At 21.7% G+C, this 18289-nt stretch overlaps 1 protein-coding gene across 1 annotated transcript; it reads right to left on the reverse strand.

The window, feature by feature from the left end:
* Positions 1–279: 279 nt before the first annotated feature.
* Positions 280–17920, reverse strand: PBANKA_0615700 (dynein heavy chain, putative; the record flags this gene model as incomplete). Its single annotated transcript, XM_034563796.1, has 11 exons — positions 280–389; positions 558–888; positions 1171–13147; positions 13364–13680; positions 13831–13974; positions 14107–14391; positions 14504–15053; positions 15284–16089; positions 16274–17325; positions 17511–17613; positions 17846–17920. The coding sequence occupies 11 exons, from the start codon at positions 17918–17920 to the stop codon at positions 280–282; spliced, it is 15750 nt and encodes a 5249-aa protein (XP_034420657.1).
* Between the last annotated feature and the right edge of the window lie 369 nt (positions 17921–18289).

Here is an 18289-nt window from a genome sequence, read left to right on the forward strand (position 1 = left end):
AGTTTCATACATATTATATTTTTTATGCATAAATTACAAAATTATTCACAATATATCACTAAGGAATGTATAGAAACTTCATCCGTGTGCGTGTGGGTTTATGTTTCAAATAATGCATCTTATGTACATAAAAATGTGGAAAATAACATGATATAATACAATAAAAATTATATTTTAAAAAAAAGGTCCATAAACAAAAAATCGGCGTGCACATCCAATATATTTAACTATAGATTTTGTATAAAATTTTATATATGTAAATAATTCTTAGGTATGTTCCTACTTTAGTATTAGGACACCTGATACATTTCTCTCTATCCATTTTTCTTTTTTCTCTTTTGAATTGAGTTTTAAGTAAAATATCGGTTCATTATCGTTCAAGCTATTATCTAAGAAATATAGAAATAATGGTATTATAACGATGTAAGCATTTATTTAAGTTGTTATATTTATAGATATACGAATCATAGTATATAGTGTAAGTATGTGCAAAGAACTAGGGATGATCAGACACAAAGATCCTATTATGTGATGGAATATACCGTGTATAAACGCACCTGTTTTGTGTATATGCTTATATATTGGGCATTTGAAAAATTGAAAATTAAATTTATTATTTTTATTATTGGGAGTAGGTACATTTTTAGTGATAAAGTCGATTTTAATATAAGGAATAGGGCAATATAATTCTTTATTTGTTGATTCTTTTATTATTAAATTTGCAACATCAAAAATAGCCCCTTCAATAAATATCCCCCCAACAAAATAACTATCTTCTTTTATATCTTCTTCATTAAAATATGATGATACTTCGTACTTTAATTTTATATTATTTGCATCGACTTTCATTTCTTTACTAAACTTTTCTCGAATAGCTAAAATTAAGCTCTGTAAAAAATGTGGTAAACATATATATGCAATGTGTCCATATGGAAATGTGTCGATATATAAATAATAATAATAGAATGAACAATTATATGTATAAACTTGGTCGAACAAACTTATATATATATATATATATATATATATATATATAGCCATAAAAAGAGCAACTGAATTAGAAAATTTGTTGGCGCATTTTTTCTAATGAGCTATTACAAATTGAAAATAAATCATCACGTAACACATATACAATGATTGGCTCAGTATGAATCATTTTAATAATTTTACCTTCGGAGAAATGAAGGAAGCCAAATTAAAAACTTTGTTGGACAAATTGCTTATATACTTGACGATGTAAGAAAATTTTAACTTAATTAATTTAGCAAAATGAAATATTTGGAGTTTTGAATAGAACGAATTAGTTATCCATTTTTTGGGAATAGACAAATTCATTATAGAATTGTAGGTATTATATATTTTTTCAAATTTTCCTTTTCCTTTTATAAAATTTATTATGTTAGTTAAATCGTTATAAATAATTCTCAATAAGTTATTATATTTATCAGCTTCAATTTTCAAAAATGTTACAATAGAACAATTTAAGTTGTTTAAAAATATATCTTTTAGCATATTAGAATCTATAAAAGGTGGTAGAATGCTTTTTAATACGTCTATAATATATAATATATGAACGCCCATCTTATCTTTTAATACATCACATTCCAAGCGCTCTAAATTTTTTAAAATTTTTAAATTATAATTTTTTAAATATAATACATTAAGTGATGGGTGTAAATTAAATATTGAAAAGTCTGTAATAAAAGGTAATGATTTTATGTATCGTAAAAATATATTTTTATTTGAGCTGTGTGGGCAATAATAAGAATTATTAAATTTATATTCACTATTTGAATATATAACTTTATCATTAATATATTTTTTTAATATAATATTAAAACATTTTTGATCATTACGATCTATTATTATACCACCATATATAATATTACCAATTAAATATCTTAATAAATTTATATCAATATTTTTATTATTAAAAAATTTACATATATTTTTTTTAGACAATTTTAATTCGATATCTGTAAATTCGTATATGTTATTGAACCCTTTGTTTTTAAATTTATTCCTTTCTTGTATTAAAGAATGAAAAAAACATAAAATAAAATTTAGTTTATTTATTAATATTTTCTCGCTTTCATTCCTTTTTGTTTTCTTCAATTTTTTTCCACATGCAAATTTATCACAATCATCATTATGATCCTTACTATTCATGCTCAATATTTCACTCATTTCTTCAACACTTTCAAGTTTCGTATCATCATCTACATAATCATTATAGCCACTACAATCTAAATCTTCTTCCCCTTCATCTAACTCTCCCAGTTGAATTTCCCCATCATCCATTTCATCTTCGTCAATGCTGGAATAAACATTGATAAGAGAAGACTTTAAATTATATGGATTTTCGAATGTAATTTTTACACATAGTTTTAATAAATAATGAGGAAATGATGCAACAGAACTTGTACTTATCCATATTCTAAATTCTGGATTAGAATATTGTATATTGCAAATTTCTATATATTTTTCAATTTCTAAAATAAGATGAATATTTAAATGAGCATTTTCAATTAATACCCATAACCCATCTTTAATAGCATCGTTTAATATTTTGAGCAAATAATTTTTATCATGTTTATTGTATATTATTAAATTATTTTTCCCTGTAATTTTTTCACTTAATGTCATAATATCATTTGCTGTATTTAAACGGTGTTCAGAAAGAATTAGAATTAATTTATTTTTTGATGAATGTTCATAACATTTATATAAGTCTTTTGCATAATTTTGTGATGATATATTTAAATGTTGATCTACATAATTATTCATATTCAATTTTAATATATCAAAATGAAATATTTTATAGATTATTAATTTTTCAAAGTCACCCAATAAATTTTTTATATCTTTATGTTGCAATATTGTATGATCTGTTTTTATATTTCTAAATATATATTCATATTCATTCAATACCTTTTTAAAAAATATATAATATTTTTCTTTCTTTATCAATTTTTTTACACTGATATATTCTTTCATATTTAACCAAGACAAGTTTTTTGTTTCAAACTCGAAAACGTATTTTGAATCATTATCTGCTTGAATCACCTCATCATTCTTACTTTCCTCAAACGTTTCTATAATTACATTATCTTCAAAAGAATTCATAAAATCATCGTTCTCCTTCTTATTTTGTTGTAGCATCATGTATTGGATATGTGTATTATTATATTGTCCATTAGATTTTTGTGTCGGGATACCCATGAATTTATATTGTTTCTCACTACAAACACTTTCCTTATCACTGCTTTCCTCGAGAGTGTGCAAAGATATATTATCTTGGTTTATATTATTATCTTCATCATCGCTTGTTACTTGCATATCTTCGTCGGAGCTCGTAGCTTTTTCATTTTCTAAACTGAATTTTCCATCATTTTTTATTTTGATATCAATATTAGCATCAAGATTAGGAAAACGATTATATGAATCTCCAAATTTTGCACCATCACCAACTTTTCCATCATTAATCAAGACATTCTTGGTCAATCCCTCTGCTATGGCACTTTCTCTCCTTTCCTTGTGGTTGTGTTTATTCTGAACCATTTTGACCACCTCATTTTTTACATTGGAAAATTTTGGATAGTCATCATATATAAGAAAATAATAATCATCGTATTCAATTTCCCTTTTATATATATTTATCATACAAACAAGATAAAAAAAGAAAATATATTGATGTTTTTCGGAAAGAGTTCGTGAAATTTCATAGTGAATTTTTTTTGTAAAAATATTGAGTATGTCTTTTTTTCTTTTATCTAATAATTTATTTTCCTCTGATTTATCTATGCTAATATTTAATAGATTGACAAATGATAAAATCGAAGAATTATAGAAAGGATTAAAAGCAATTAATTTATTCATAGAATGATAAATGATAGATATATGTTCTGACATACTAATATAATTTTTTCTAATTTTCATAATTTCTTTTTTATTAATTTTAAATTCTTTAATTTTTTTTTTATTTTCATGAAATAAATTATTTGCATTTTCAAACGTTTTAACAATATCATCGTCACTTAATATATCTTCTTTGTAATTTAAAATATATAAAATTTCATTTTCTTTATTTATAATTTGATTATTTAAATCATGGATATGATGAATAAGCATAGTTCTTTTTTCATTAGAATTTTTTGACAATTTTTCTATTAAAGTTTCTAAGAAATATTCTTCTAATATTTTTAAATTAATATTAAAATTTACTACGTTTAAACAATTCTGTGTATTGTCATCAAAGTGTGGATTTCCATATACGATAAAATAAATATTAAATGAATTGTTAATTGTGATTATTTTGTTGTTAAAATTGACACAATTATTTTTCATATTGTTAGATTTTTCGTTATCCTTTTGTATTGTTATTTTACTATCAGTACTACAATTTTCTTCATCTTTTTTTTCAATAACAACAGAATTATTCAATGACGTAGACAAGCTACTAATTTGATTTTCACAATTAAGGTAATTGTCTTCTGTTTGTTTATCATTTTTTTTATTTCTAAGATTTTGTAAATTAATCAAACTTTTATTTATTTTATAATTAAGCAAAGAAGAAAATAATATACTTGCACTGTCGTCGTAATGTGTAAACAAAACTATATTACCCAATCGCATGCATCTTTCTACTTTGTCAATAAAATTAGAACTATTATTTCTTAGTATTTCTACATCTTTTTTTTTATCATATAAATTTTTAAGAAAATTTGTAACAATAAAATGTGGATCTATTAATAAATTATACTTTATACTATTATTCATTATTACAATGTTTTCAAAATAAACTTTACTTTTTGTTAAACCATATGCTATCCATCTTTCTAAATTTATTTTCGATTCTAAAAAATTATAAATAGATATATTTTTTGTATGTTTAATATTAAACTGTGTTAATATTTTAAAAATTTTTAATTTAATAATAATTCTATATTCATAGGAAAAGTAGGATATATAATTCATAAGTGATGCTATAATTATAGAATCTCCAATAAGTAAATCTCGTTTTTTTTTTAAATATTCTTTTTTTTTAATCCATTTAATCTCTTGTTCTAATAAGCAAGTTAAAATAATTTTAGATCTTTTAATTTTTTCTTTTATATTTTCTATTTTTTCAAATAATTCGTTTTGTTTAATAGTTATTTCTTCCCTTTCTGTCTCAATTCTTTTTAAATTGTCATTTACTATGTTTAAATCGTTTCTACATATTTCTAAGTATTCTAGTTCTTTGTTTATTTCATTTTCTAGCATAATAACTTTTTCTTTTTTTGGTTTCAATTCTTTATTTATTATGAAATAATTATAAATTGCCAAAATCCATTGACACATAGTTTCACAAGCTTTTGAAGCTTTTCTTACAAATTTTGGATTGAAGTTTTTATTTTTGATTAGTGGTTCAATCTTTATTATCATTTCTTCTTCAATTAAATTTTTATCATATTTTTTTAAATTTTCTAGAAACGCTTTTGAATCTCTGAATATTGATTTTTGAGCTAGGACCCAATAATTTAGTGTTTTTGGTCGAATTAATTTTCCTTGTAAATATTTTTCATCTTCTTTTAAAAATGTTAATATGCATTGTATTACCATTATAACAATTGCTGGTGGATTTATAAAAGCTTTTAATTCTCTTAAATGATCAACTTTTAATTTATTTAAATTATTTAATGAATCACTTAACAATGCAAAACTTTTAGATATCTCTGCATTTACTTCATTTTTTAAATTTGTAATACTTTTTATTTTGGTTTTCATTTCATTTTCTTTCTTTTTAATTTCAGCTTGTTTTATATATGCGTCTTTTTTATCTCTTTCAATTTCGTTTGCTTTTTTTTTCATTTCTATATTTGTATTGTTTAAGACAGGCTGCATATTTAATAAATAGTTTTTCATAATTTTTATGTCGTGTTCACATTTTCGTAATTTGTTTAATGCTTTACTATATAAATCAATGTTTTTGTCAAATTCGATTTTTTTTAAATTATAAAAATAGTCAAAGTAGTGTAATAAATGAATATATTTGTTATAATTTATACAAACGTGTATTTGTTTTTCTTTTTTATATTTCTTTGATAATAATACTATTTCTTTATGGATTCTAAGAAATATTTTATTTTCCACAATATTGTCTATCCACTTAGATTCTCCTTCATTGCTTATAATTTCCATTTCTGATTCTTGTAATAATGCAGTTTTCTCCTTCATTTCGATATTATTTCCATTAAAAATTGTGCAAGGATTTCTTCCATCGTCAACTTTTTTGCCTTTTTCAATACTTTTACTATCATCACCTATTACGTTATTGTAAAGTTTTATATTTCCATTTTTATCTTTATTAGAATTATTTGTGTCGTTGAGAATATTGGGGTCCCATTCTTCTTTTAATTTATTTGTTTCTCCTACGGGCTTTACTGTGTTTACTTGTCCTGGTTCAAGTGTCGAATCCACTATTGTATTGTAGTTTATTATGGATTTGCTTTCGTTTTTCTCGTTTATCGTTTCTTCTGATGTCACATTTACATCTATCCTTTGTTCTTTTGTAGTTTTTATTATGGGTTCGAGAGAGGAATGTTCATTTAGTATTTTTTTTGTGTCGCATTCTAGAGTATTTTTGAAGAAATTCTTTGCAATTATGTGTAAACCTTGTTTATTGTCTTCTTCAAAATATATGATATGTGAATTTTTTAAAATATATGGATATTTCAGTATATAGTCGACTGTGTTCAACGATATATTTAAACTCACATGAAATTTCTTTCTAATAGTTTTTTTATATATATTATAAATATTTGTTATGTTTCTAACTAGATGCTCTTCTTCACATTTACTTTTACATTCATTATAAATTTTTTTTAAGCTTTCTTCATTATATAATAGATAGCTATCATTATAATTATAAATATTATTTAAATTTTCTAAAATAAAATCAAAATTATTATTTTCATCATTTATATAATAGACATACTGTTTTTCATATATACCACAGTCAAATAAGCACCTTTTTATTTCTTCTTTGAAAACCTTTTTTTTACTATTTTTATTTAGTTCAGATATAACTAGTGTTTTGTTAATTATGAATGCACATATTTTATTTACGCTTTTTTTAATAGTGTCATTTATACCAATAGACAAAATATGCGAATTTTCAATCATAAATGTTTTTGTAATTTTACATATATATATTAATATATTATCAAATAAAATTAAATTAATCTTTTCTTTATTATTATATTCAGAAATATAAGAATTTACACAGCTATATAAATCGTTTATATCGTATACTTGTTCATATACATTTTGATATAAATTTAAAAAGTTGCAAAATGTTATATTATTATAGTGATTATATATTTTATCAAATTCATTGGGAAAATATTCTTTAAATTTGTTTTTAATTATTTCTGCACATTTTTTTTTATTACTTTTTGATTTAAAGCTTTCTACATATAAGGATTTATTTTCGTTTATAAAATAAAGTAATATTTGTTCTTTTCTAGTATTTATGTTTTTTGATAAATAGAAAATATATTTAAATACTTTTTTAATATTATTAATATCAAAGAAATTTAAAAATATTTCTTCTTTTCTACCAGAGTAACAATCAAAATTGTTGTTATATTTCATTCCTTTGAGAGATTTATAAATATCTGTTTGCATGTTTACTATATTTTTTACTAGACTTTTTATATTTATATCATATACATTAAATAAATAATTCAAATAAGTATAAAAAATATTATAAATTTCTTTATAATTATAACTATTATAATAAATAATATTAAAATTGTTATATAATCTGCTAGTTTTATTATTAGCATGTGAATTGTTCATAGTTGCTAAACAAGTTAAATCATCAACATATTTTAAACACAAATGCTCATCTATAAAAAAGTTATAATTAAATAGCATTCTTAAAAACTCATGCGATGATAAATAATGGCTTCTTTTAAAAGATCCGACTTCTGTTTCAATATTTATATCATCTATATAAAAAGTACATATTTTATTATTTGGTGTTCCATAAAAATTATTTCGTATCTTAATTAACTTTGATTCAATATAATTTCGAACATGTTTACTTGTAGTACTATTTGAAAAATAAAAATCAACTGTGAAAAATTTATCGTTTCCTATAATCCTATTTAAATAACAATCAACAGTTAGCGATTTTCCTATATTGCTGCATCCTGATATTATAATATTTTTTTTATTTTTTATAAAAACATCTATATTATACAACATAGAAATTTGCTTTTTTTGTTTTACCATCATATCATTATTATTTATATATTCATCTATACATGTAAATTTATTTTCCTTATTAGTTAAATGACTTAAAACATTTTTCTGATAATTAAAATAAAAGTCGAATAGATTTATGTCTAGTTTTAGCTCTTTTCTAGTATTATAACTCTTTTTGTTATACATTTTTTTATTTTCATGATTTATATCATTTTCTTGGTCTTTTCTAGAAGATAAGCTGCATCTATCTTCTAAAAACCTGTTTTTTTGCATCATTATTTGCTCATCTTCGCTTACTTTCACTGAAGTGGCATTATTATTATTATTATCATTATTTTGATATGTTGTTTCAATTGGTATAGTCTCGTTTGTAGTTTCTATTACTTCTGCATCTTTTGATATTTGGTGAGTTTGAGTCAAATTATAAATGTCATTATAATAATTAACATTGTATATAATATCGTCTACGTTTTCTGGATCATACTTGTTTTCTAATTTTTTAATGTTTCTACTTTTTTTCCTTTTTAAATATCGACCATCATTACTAGAATTAGAATCTGAACTATAATTTCCATATGACTTTTGAAGCACCGTATTATTAATTTCATTATCTATATTTATATCATAATTTTTATATAAATTTTTACATTTTTTATAAACCTTTAAATAATAATCATATATGCTATTTATGTTCTCGTAATAATTATCAATATTTTTATTATTTTCGTTATATATATCAATATCAATATCTGAATCTGTGTCATAATCATTCTCAATAATGTTTACATCATTAATTAAATCTGTGTCTTTTGTGTATTTTTTTTTATCAAGTTCCCCATCCAAAGTGTCATTTATCTGATCACCTATTATATTTGGTCTCAAATCGTTATTTATATGTTCACTCTCCTTTTTTATACTATGAATAACATTATTACTTATAGGATTATTATCCTTTGTATTAACAATATTCATAGTGAGATTCATTCCTTTGGAGGTGTTGTGATTAACTTTTGTTTTTCCATCGACGATCTCACTATATTTATTATCCTCTGCTACTAAGGCACCGTCTTTTGTGTTTTCTTTGTTTAAGGAATAATCTGACTTTATATCTATATCACCTAATAATTTGTCATTATATGAAAAAGACGAAGATCCAAAAGAAGATAAAGAATTTTTATTTTTTCCTTTTTTCATGCTTGTCTTATGTATATCTCTGATATTTATTATTCTTCCATCTAATTTCTCAAAACTTAGTTTTAAATTATATTTTAAAATATTTTTACATAAAAAATTGTTAAAAATCTTTCTTCCTCTTTTATATGTATTTGAACCAACACTCCATATTAAAGCATAAATAAATATAGATGTAATATATTTTTGAAAGCTCTCTTTTTTATCAGAATCATTAATTTCAAAAGAGCAATATGAAAATAAACTATCAATACATTTAATAAATGATATACAATAATAATATTCATTGAATGCATAAACAAATAAGTTATTAATACAAATAAATAATAAAGATTTGTGAAAAAGACACATAAATAAATTTAATAAAATATGTTTATGTATAGGATCAAAATTATTCGGTAATGTATTTATATATGAGCATATGTAGGAAGCAATACTTAAATCACAATTATTTAATATTATTAAGCCACACCGGCTGATTGTTGCCATAGTAACATCTTTTAAATCCGACGTTTCCATTATGAAACGCGTATGATTATGTATTGGTATAATATCACATTTAGATAAACATAAAATTTTGGATTCATCTAAAACAGAATTTAAATTTTCTATCCATAATGAATGTAAATAACAATCAAAATATATTATATTCAAATAATCATCACTATTATATGTAGAATTTATTTCTAATATTTTTTTAGTTAATATACCATGGACCCACTTATTAGATACTTCTTCATAAAAACCTAATAAATATTTTTCTCTTATAACATTTGCATTGATAACATAATCATTCATTTTTCTTTTTATTATTTCTCTATCATTAATTGTATTTATTGTTTTATTTAAAATTTTATAAGACGTTGTTTTAGATAATGGATAAGACAAAAATAACACACCTGTATGAAATTTTATCATATTATATAATTGAATTAATTTACCTACATATCTATCAGTACCAACATAATTTAATTCTAACATTTTTTTTTTTAACATTTTTTTTAAATAATCTTCAACCATTTCTTTTTTGGATAAAAATGATTTATTATGTTTACTATTTATTCCTTTTATTGATTCCCTTATATTGCAATTTAACAATTTATTAGTGTTTATATTTTTTCTTGTATATTTATTATTTTCCTTATCCTTATTATTCCCATTATTGATATTACTAGTTTCATCTTTATACACAAATGCATCACATTGGCCATTTGGCAACCCTTCTTTGTTTGCGTTAAGCGCATTATCACGATTAAATTTATTCATAGAATCATTTTTTTCGTTTGAATTATATATTTCATAGGACCCATTATTTTCTATTCTATTTGCATTAGCATCTTCTGAATCCTCTTTTGCCAATGATTCCATCTCTTCAATTTCCTGTAATCCTCTAACCCCTTTTATATTAGAATTAAATAGTTCTTTTTCATCATTCATGTTACAATAAAAATCTTTTAAATACATTAATATAATGTTATCATTATTTCTACTATTTGATATAATATATCTCAGATCTACCATATTTTCTGTCTTTTCAGAATGATTCAAAGACTGGTTATATGTATATAATTCATAAAAAATATTTTTTAATATATTAAGAAACAAATATATATCATTTTTTACTATAGATGGCATAATACATTCAATAATAGCAATAAATAAATATTTATATTCATAAAAAATATTTTTATTAGTATTATTATTGCCTTTGCCTTTTATTATTTTCCCCATAACATATGTTATTTTTTTTACTGTCCTTAAATCATACTTATAATGTTTTTGGCGACTTAAATTGTGTTCACATAATTCAAATAATAAAATAATTTTTTTTGATAATATTTTACTGTATTTATACCCTTTTGAATATAACATAACTTCCACTATAGTAAAAAAATCGGGTTTTATAAAATTAAAGAACCTAAAAAGTGCTTTAATATTATTTGGTAACACACTTCGTCCTTTATAAAAAGGGTTTATTATAATAAATATGTTAAATTCTTCGTTAACTTTTATATATTTTCCTTCGAAAAAAAGTATATTTTTTTTTGAAGATATCAAATTATGCTCATCTGTTTTATTCAATTTGTTAATATTATTTATATTTCTCATTGTCTTATCCGCAATGTTATTTTCATTTTCCTCTTCATTATCATTATTTTCGAGATTTTTACCCGATTTAACGGATAACATATTCACTTGTTTTTTTTTTATTTTATTTTTTTGATCCTCGATATTATTCATAAGGAACTTCTTCGATTTCGCATTGAATAAGTTACTCAATTGCTGAGCCAATACACTTAATGCTTCTATAGATATTCTATTAAATTCATCGAAACAGAAAAATATTCCATTGGTTGCAATTCCAAAAAATAAATTTTTTAAAAAATCAAAATTTATATTACTACTACAATTATAGACAAAATTGAATTTTCCGATAAATTTAGAAAAATATTTAGTTGTCTCTGTTTTACCAGTACCTGCTAACCCAACTGAACATATACCTAATTTTGAACTATATGAATGTAATATAGAAATAAAATATTTATTTATTAAATTTGTTAAAATTATCTTATTATCATTATGTATATATTCATAACCATATATATGCGATTCATTTAAATATTTTATATATAAATTTTTGTTATAATAGAAATATTTTAATTGTATTAGCCAATTAAAATTATTAACATCATTTACTCTTTTTTTAATTAATTTTTCAACTATATCCCTATTATGGACTAAAGATATGATTAAAGTGTGTAATAATACGCTTTTTTTTTTATCTACTTTATTTATTATATGTATATATTCATATAACTCCTCATTTAAAATATTTTTATATTTATTTAAATTATTATATTTTAAAAATAGTTCTACTAAATTAGACCAAAACAAATTCTTTATTATCAACACAAATTGGCTATTTTTATTTAGTGAAAATTTTATTTTTTTATTAAAGTTTTCATATGATTCTATATCTAAATCAGTATCCTTAAAATCTATTTCATTTTGCACCGTGTCCATCATTCTTACATTATTAATATTATTTTTACTTATAACATTATTTTTGTTGTATTCCTTCATTTTTCTTATATTACAACTATTATCATATATTAAACTATTATGTGAAGAAAATGAACTAATAGTTGACGCAGTTGATTCGTTGGATAGACATTTTCTGTAATTCGTTGCATCATTACTTTTTAGAAAATCCTCTTCTTTTATATTTATTAAGTTTTTATATTCTAAAATATTATCATATATTTGTTTTTTAACACTAAAAAACATTTCTTTTTCTACTTCGACTAAAATCTCTGTTATTTCTTTTTTTTCAATTGGTATTTCATTACATAATAATAATTCTTCGCCTCTTTGAGACTGAAAACCAACAATGCTCCCATTTACTACTACAAGTTTATATACACTGCTAAATATTTTAAACAAATAAGTATTTATTTGATCATTTATATTTGATGATATTAAATTTATTAAATCATCAGTACTTAGGAAATAAAATCTGTTAAATATTTCTCTTTTCAAATCGAGATATTCATTTATACTTTTTAATAAAAAATTTAAATTGTTATATAACTCTGTGAGTTTTTCTTTTGTATCCTTTCTCAAGCAAAATGTTTCAAGTTTTTTATCTTCCTCGATTAATTTGTATATGTTTTGAAAATTGTTATATATCAGCTTATATCTGAGAATAAAAAAAAGAGAAAATTTGTTTCGAAGTTTTAGTATAATATTTTATCGTCATTACTGTTTAAAGTATTAACAGCATGAATGTCTTTTTCGCTATATTTTATACTCTACCATCTTGTATACATATAATACTTCTAATATTTGAACTGTTTTATATACATCAATACATATATAATTTTGAGATATTAATAAAACTTTGTAGTGTGCATACTTTTTTGACTCATTTGTCAGTTGCTTTGATATGTCAGTTAATACAAATATTCTGCTTAAATATAAAAACAAGTTTTGGCTTTTCTTTAAAATATTTATAACGGTATTAGCATTTATCATCATATTTTGATTATTAATTATATCTATGTGATATATTTCATAAATGTTTATTATTAATAAGTTTTGATTTAATACGAGATTTTCTTCAATTTTTGTTAGTATTTCATTTATGTTCGATATGATAAATATCTTGTTATTTTCTTCTTGTTTCATTTGAAATTCTATCTTGTTAAAGTTGTTTTTTATTTTTACCAAAAACTATAAAAAAGGAAGGAAAAAAAATACCAAAATATATATGTACATGTCTATGTGAAGGGTGATATAAGTAGACGATTAGTTTATTAAAATGAAGAAAACAAATATAATTTTTTAATGTTTAAATACATTTCCCATGTTTTTTTTTCTTACCTTTTCAATTGCATTTTCTTTATTTGCTTTTTCACATATACTAATAATACTTGTTATCTTACTATTTATGTTTAACTTCAGTAGTTCGTTGAATGTCATATTGTTGAAGTCGACTATGTTTTTTTCGTCAATTATTTGTGCAATCTGCGAATAAAAAAATTAATAGAATGTATGGACAAACGTATTATTAGTAACAATAGCAGGAAAAGGGTCATTTATAAAAGTATATTCACAGAAACATGATAAGATGCAAATTTCTGACGTTTTATATTTCACCTGCTTTATATGTCTTTCCTTTATACTTGGCTTTCTCAAAGAAATAAGCAAAGATACATATGAATTAAAGAATGTCAATTTTTTATTCATTTTTTTGATCAAACTATTTTTATTCTTATAATACTCATTAGCATGCTTATTAATTGTATTCATATTTTTTAAAATAAAATTAAAGTCTTCTTCTATTTTTTTGTAATTTAAAGAATTTATTTTTTTGTCAAATCTTTCATCCATAGTTTTTATGCTTTTGCATATTAACCAAAATGTTTGATATAGATTTAATTCCTTAGAAATATGAGAAAGAAAAAGGGTAAAAAATAAATATGGTATTTACAAAATTTTCATATAATAATATATGTTAAATTATTGTGAACAATGTATGCATTAATTTCCTTACGTTTTGGATTTTTAATAGTATCGTAAAATCAGATATTTCAATGTTAAAAAGTTTTTCTCGAAGATTAATTTCTTTTGATTCTTTTATTAAAACAGTTAGTTGATTTTGGACAGTTAAAATAAATTTGTTTATATTTAAATAATTATTTTCATCGTTAAAACTTTTAATAGATTGAATATTTTCTTTCATATCTACAATATTACTCTGGAATTTTGATTCTTCATTTATGAGTTCTTCTAATAGAACATTTTTTTGTTTAACAATATGTTCATTAACTTCTTTTACAATTTTTTCTATTTTACTAGGTCTATTTATAATTTTCCAATAAGATAAATAATCTTCATTTGAAAATTTATAATTTAACTTATTTAAATAGTTAAACAGCACGTTAATTTCTTTTATATCATTAGATACAAAATCGCGACTTTTTTTCATTCCTTTTATATATTCTTCTTTTTCATATACTTCTTGTATGTTATTTGTTTTTTTTTTTAGGCGTACAATTATTGAATTATAAAACATTAAATTAGAAGTGTATTTTTCCTTATATCTAGAAAAAAGAAAGAGGAAAAAAGGAAAAAGCTTTAATTTTATTCGAAATTCAATATGAATAAATATAAACATATGTTTTAAGAATATTGCAACTATGAATATTGCGACAAGCGTGAATACTAGCGTGTATGTGTGTATTTTTGCTAAATTTTTTATTATATATATGTTAATATATAAAATAATAGTATGGTATATTTTCAGACAAAACAAAAAGTTGTGTAAGCATACCTCTGAACAATGATACTAGTTAAGGCTTTAATATAATTATTAATTTCATTAATAATAAAAAGCTTGATATCTTTTGATTTTACCAAAAATACACCTAAATTTATATTATCTTCTATTGTATCATTTATTTTTTGTATTTTTTCTAAATTTTTATAAATTATGTTTTGTATATGTTCAACACTTGTATTTATGTCTATATTTTTAATAGCTTCATTAACATTAAAATTTAAAATATCTGAATGTTTATTAATTTTTGATAGATAATTATTTACCATTAATTTAGATTCTTCAAAAATTTTCTTTAACTCATTTAATTTGTCATTTATAAAAACATCATTTTCCTTCATAGACTTATAAAAAATAAATTTGTCATTTTTAAATATTTGTGGTATCACTAACTTTTCTATTTTTTCTATTTGCTGATATTTAATCAACATTGAAATAATTAAATCTTCAATTTTTTCATAAAAATATATTGGGTTATTATCTAATATAAATCGTGTATAATCAAATTTTTTTGTTATATTAATTACAAATATAGGCGTATAATTTTTCTTCTTTCTACAACTTTTAATATTTTGTACAAAATTTTGTACAAAACTTTCTATATTACTAATTAGCATTTCATTTATTTTTTTCTCGATCATAAGTTTTAAAATATTAAAAAAAATTCTTATTTTGGTATATTTAAACGTTTCGATAGATATATCCTTTAAGCTATAATTTCCTTTTGTACAATTTTTTAAGTTTTCTTCAATTGTAAATTTTATGTCGTTCATCCATATGTTGTTTACCGTTTCGAATGACTATAAAAAAAGGTGAATCATGTATATAATGTCTAATTGAAATAATAATGGACGTATAAATAATATGGACCCAGTTGTGCACATGAACGTATATGCAAATTTAATATAAGGAACGAATCATTAGTATAACTTCAAATTGCACGTGTCTACATACATTCACACTTTATTTCATTTTTTTCCAAACCTTTAAAACAGATGTATTTTGCAACTGAAAAAATTCATTTAATTCAAAGGAATTTTGTATATCTGTATGAAATATAGATATTTTTATCAGTGAGCATTTATTTGATATTCCTAAAAAAGTTTTAATAACTTTTTCATTTTCGAATAATACACATTGTTTAATAATATTTTTTTTATTTTCAAAATCATAATTATAATATTTAATTTCCTTTTTGTTTCTTTCTATTTTTCTATAATAATTATTGAAATTGTTATTTGATATGCTTCTACCTAACCATACACTGCAAAAAGTGTTTAGCTCCTTTGTCACAATGTCAATGTTTTTAGAGTTTTTCATATTTATATCATTTTTTATAATATCTTCAGCTTCATTCATAATACAATTAAGGTTTAGAAATGTATTATCAATTTTTAAATAATGTCTTCTTCTTTTTAAGCTATTTGATTTATTCTTAATAGCATTAAATAACTTTTCTGCATATAAAATTGGATTTTCGCTAGTAAAAAAAAATTGGATTCTATCAATTTCAAAAAATTCACTTGATAATTTTTTTTTTACTTTAAATAATTTAGAATCATAATTATAATTATATATGTATATATCATCAAATGTACTTTCAAAAACAAGACTATTTTTTGAGACAACCCCTTTTGCTTTAAATGGAACAATATATTGGTCTTTCCCCTTTGTGCCTTCAGAGCTTACATCTTTTAATTTATGTTTTTCAGCTTCTTTGTTTCTTTCTAACTCATTTATATAGCTTTCTTCTTTAAGCTCCTTTATTATCTCTTCAATAGTAAAAATATCAAAAGAACTATCATTGTAGTTTATTATATCTTCCCATTTTAAATTGATTTCTTCAGAATCGAGTAACTTTTTTTTCTCATTCAATACATCTTGAATATTAATACTTTTATATTTATTTTTTATTTTTTCTATTGTTATAAATCTTGGTTCATTTTCTCTTTTATTTTTGTAAGTAACAAATAATTTGCACCTTTTTTCTTTTGAAGAAAAGTCTCTGCTATAAATTTCTTCGTCTTTAAATATGTCTATATAAAATTATTTGAGAAAAAAAACAAAAGTGTAAAAAGATGCCTCAATTATTATATTGGGATGTGTAAATAAATATTCTCCTTTATGCCTATTTCATTGATTGTTTTGTCCTTATCATATTTTACTCTTCATATTAATTATATATATATACACTTATTCATTTATCATGTTGGTTGTATACCTTTTTGACCATCTTCATTGTATGAGAAATTATCTGCAGACAAATAATTATTTTCTTGATGTCCCTTTCGTGGTGATTCCTTGATGTTGTCTCTTATTAAGTTCTACAATTTGAATGTTACATATTGGAATTAGTTGATGTTAAAAGGTGATAAGAATGTAAAACTTGTGAAAAAGGTAGATGGTTAATAAGTGTACTATTTACGTGAATTTTTTATGGATGCATAAATTATATTGCATATAATGGTCTTTACATTTTTCTATAATAATTTATTTTATTTTTGAATTTATTATTTGAACTCTTAAAAAAATGCATACTCATGTTCTTTTGTTTACTTTTAAATTATCTGAATGGCAAAAAATGGTAGACAGGAAAACATTTTTCTTAATATAATTGTTGTTTGTGCTCATTTTAATTACATTTCTCTATATTTAATCACATTTAAAAAATATGTATAAAAAATATAAAATAATATTACATTGTAATGTATTAATTTATTTTCTTATATATACAATTAGGGTTATTTTTAACAAAAATCTTATTTGGGGAAAATACGCATATTCTATGTTATAATCATTTTATTTTTATTTTCGCGCATTTACAATGTTTTTAAAAATTATTATATATTAATAATATATAAGACAAAAATATTTTATGCCCATTTTTATTTTCCGCGCCATCGTGAAATGTTTTGAAAAAATATAATGCTATTTAAAAAAGAAAGATGGGAAATTTTTAAAATAGTGCTATTGTTTATTATGTTTAACATAAAAAAATAT

The sequence above is a fragment of the Plasmodium berghei genome, assembly GCF_900002375.2.
Source record: "Plasmodium berghei ANKA genome assembly, chromosome: 6".
Taxonomy (NCBI): domain Eukaryota; phylum Apicomplexa; class Aconoidasida; order Haemosporida; family Plasmodiidae; genus Plasmodium; species Plasmodium berghei.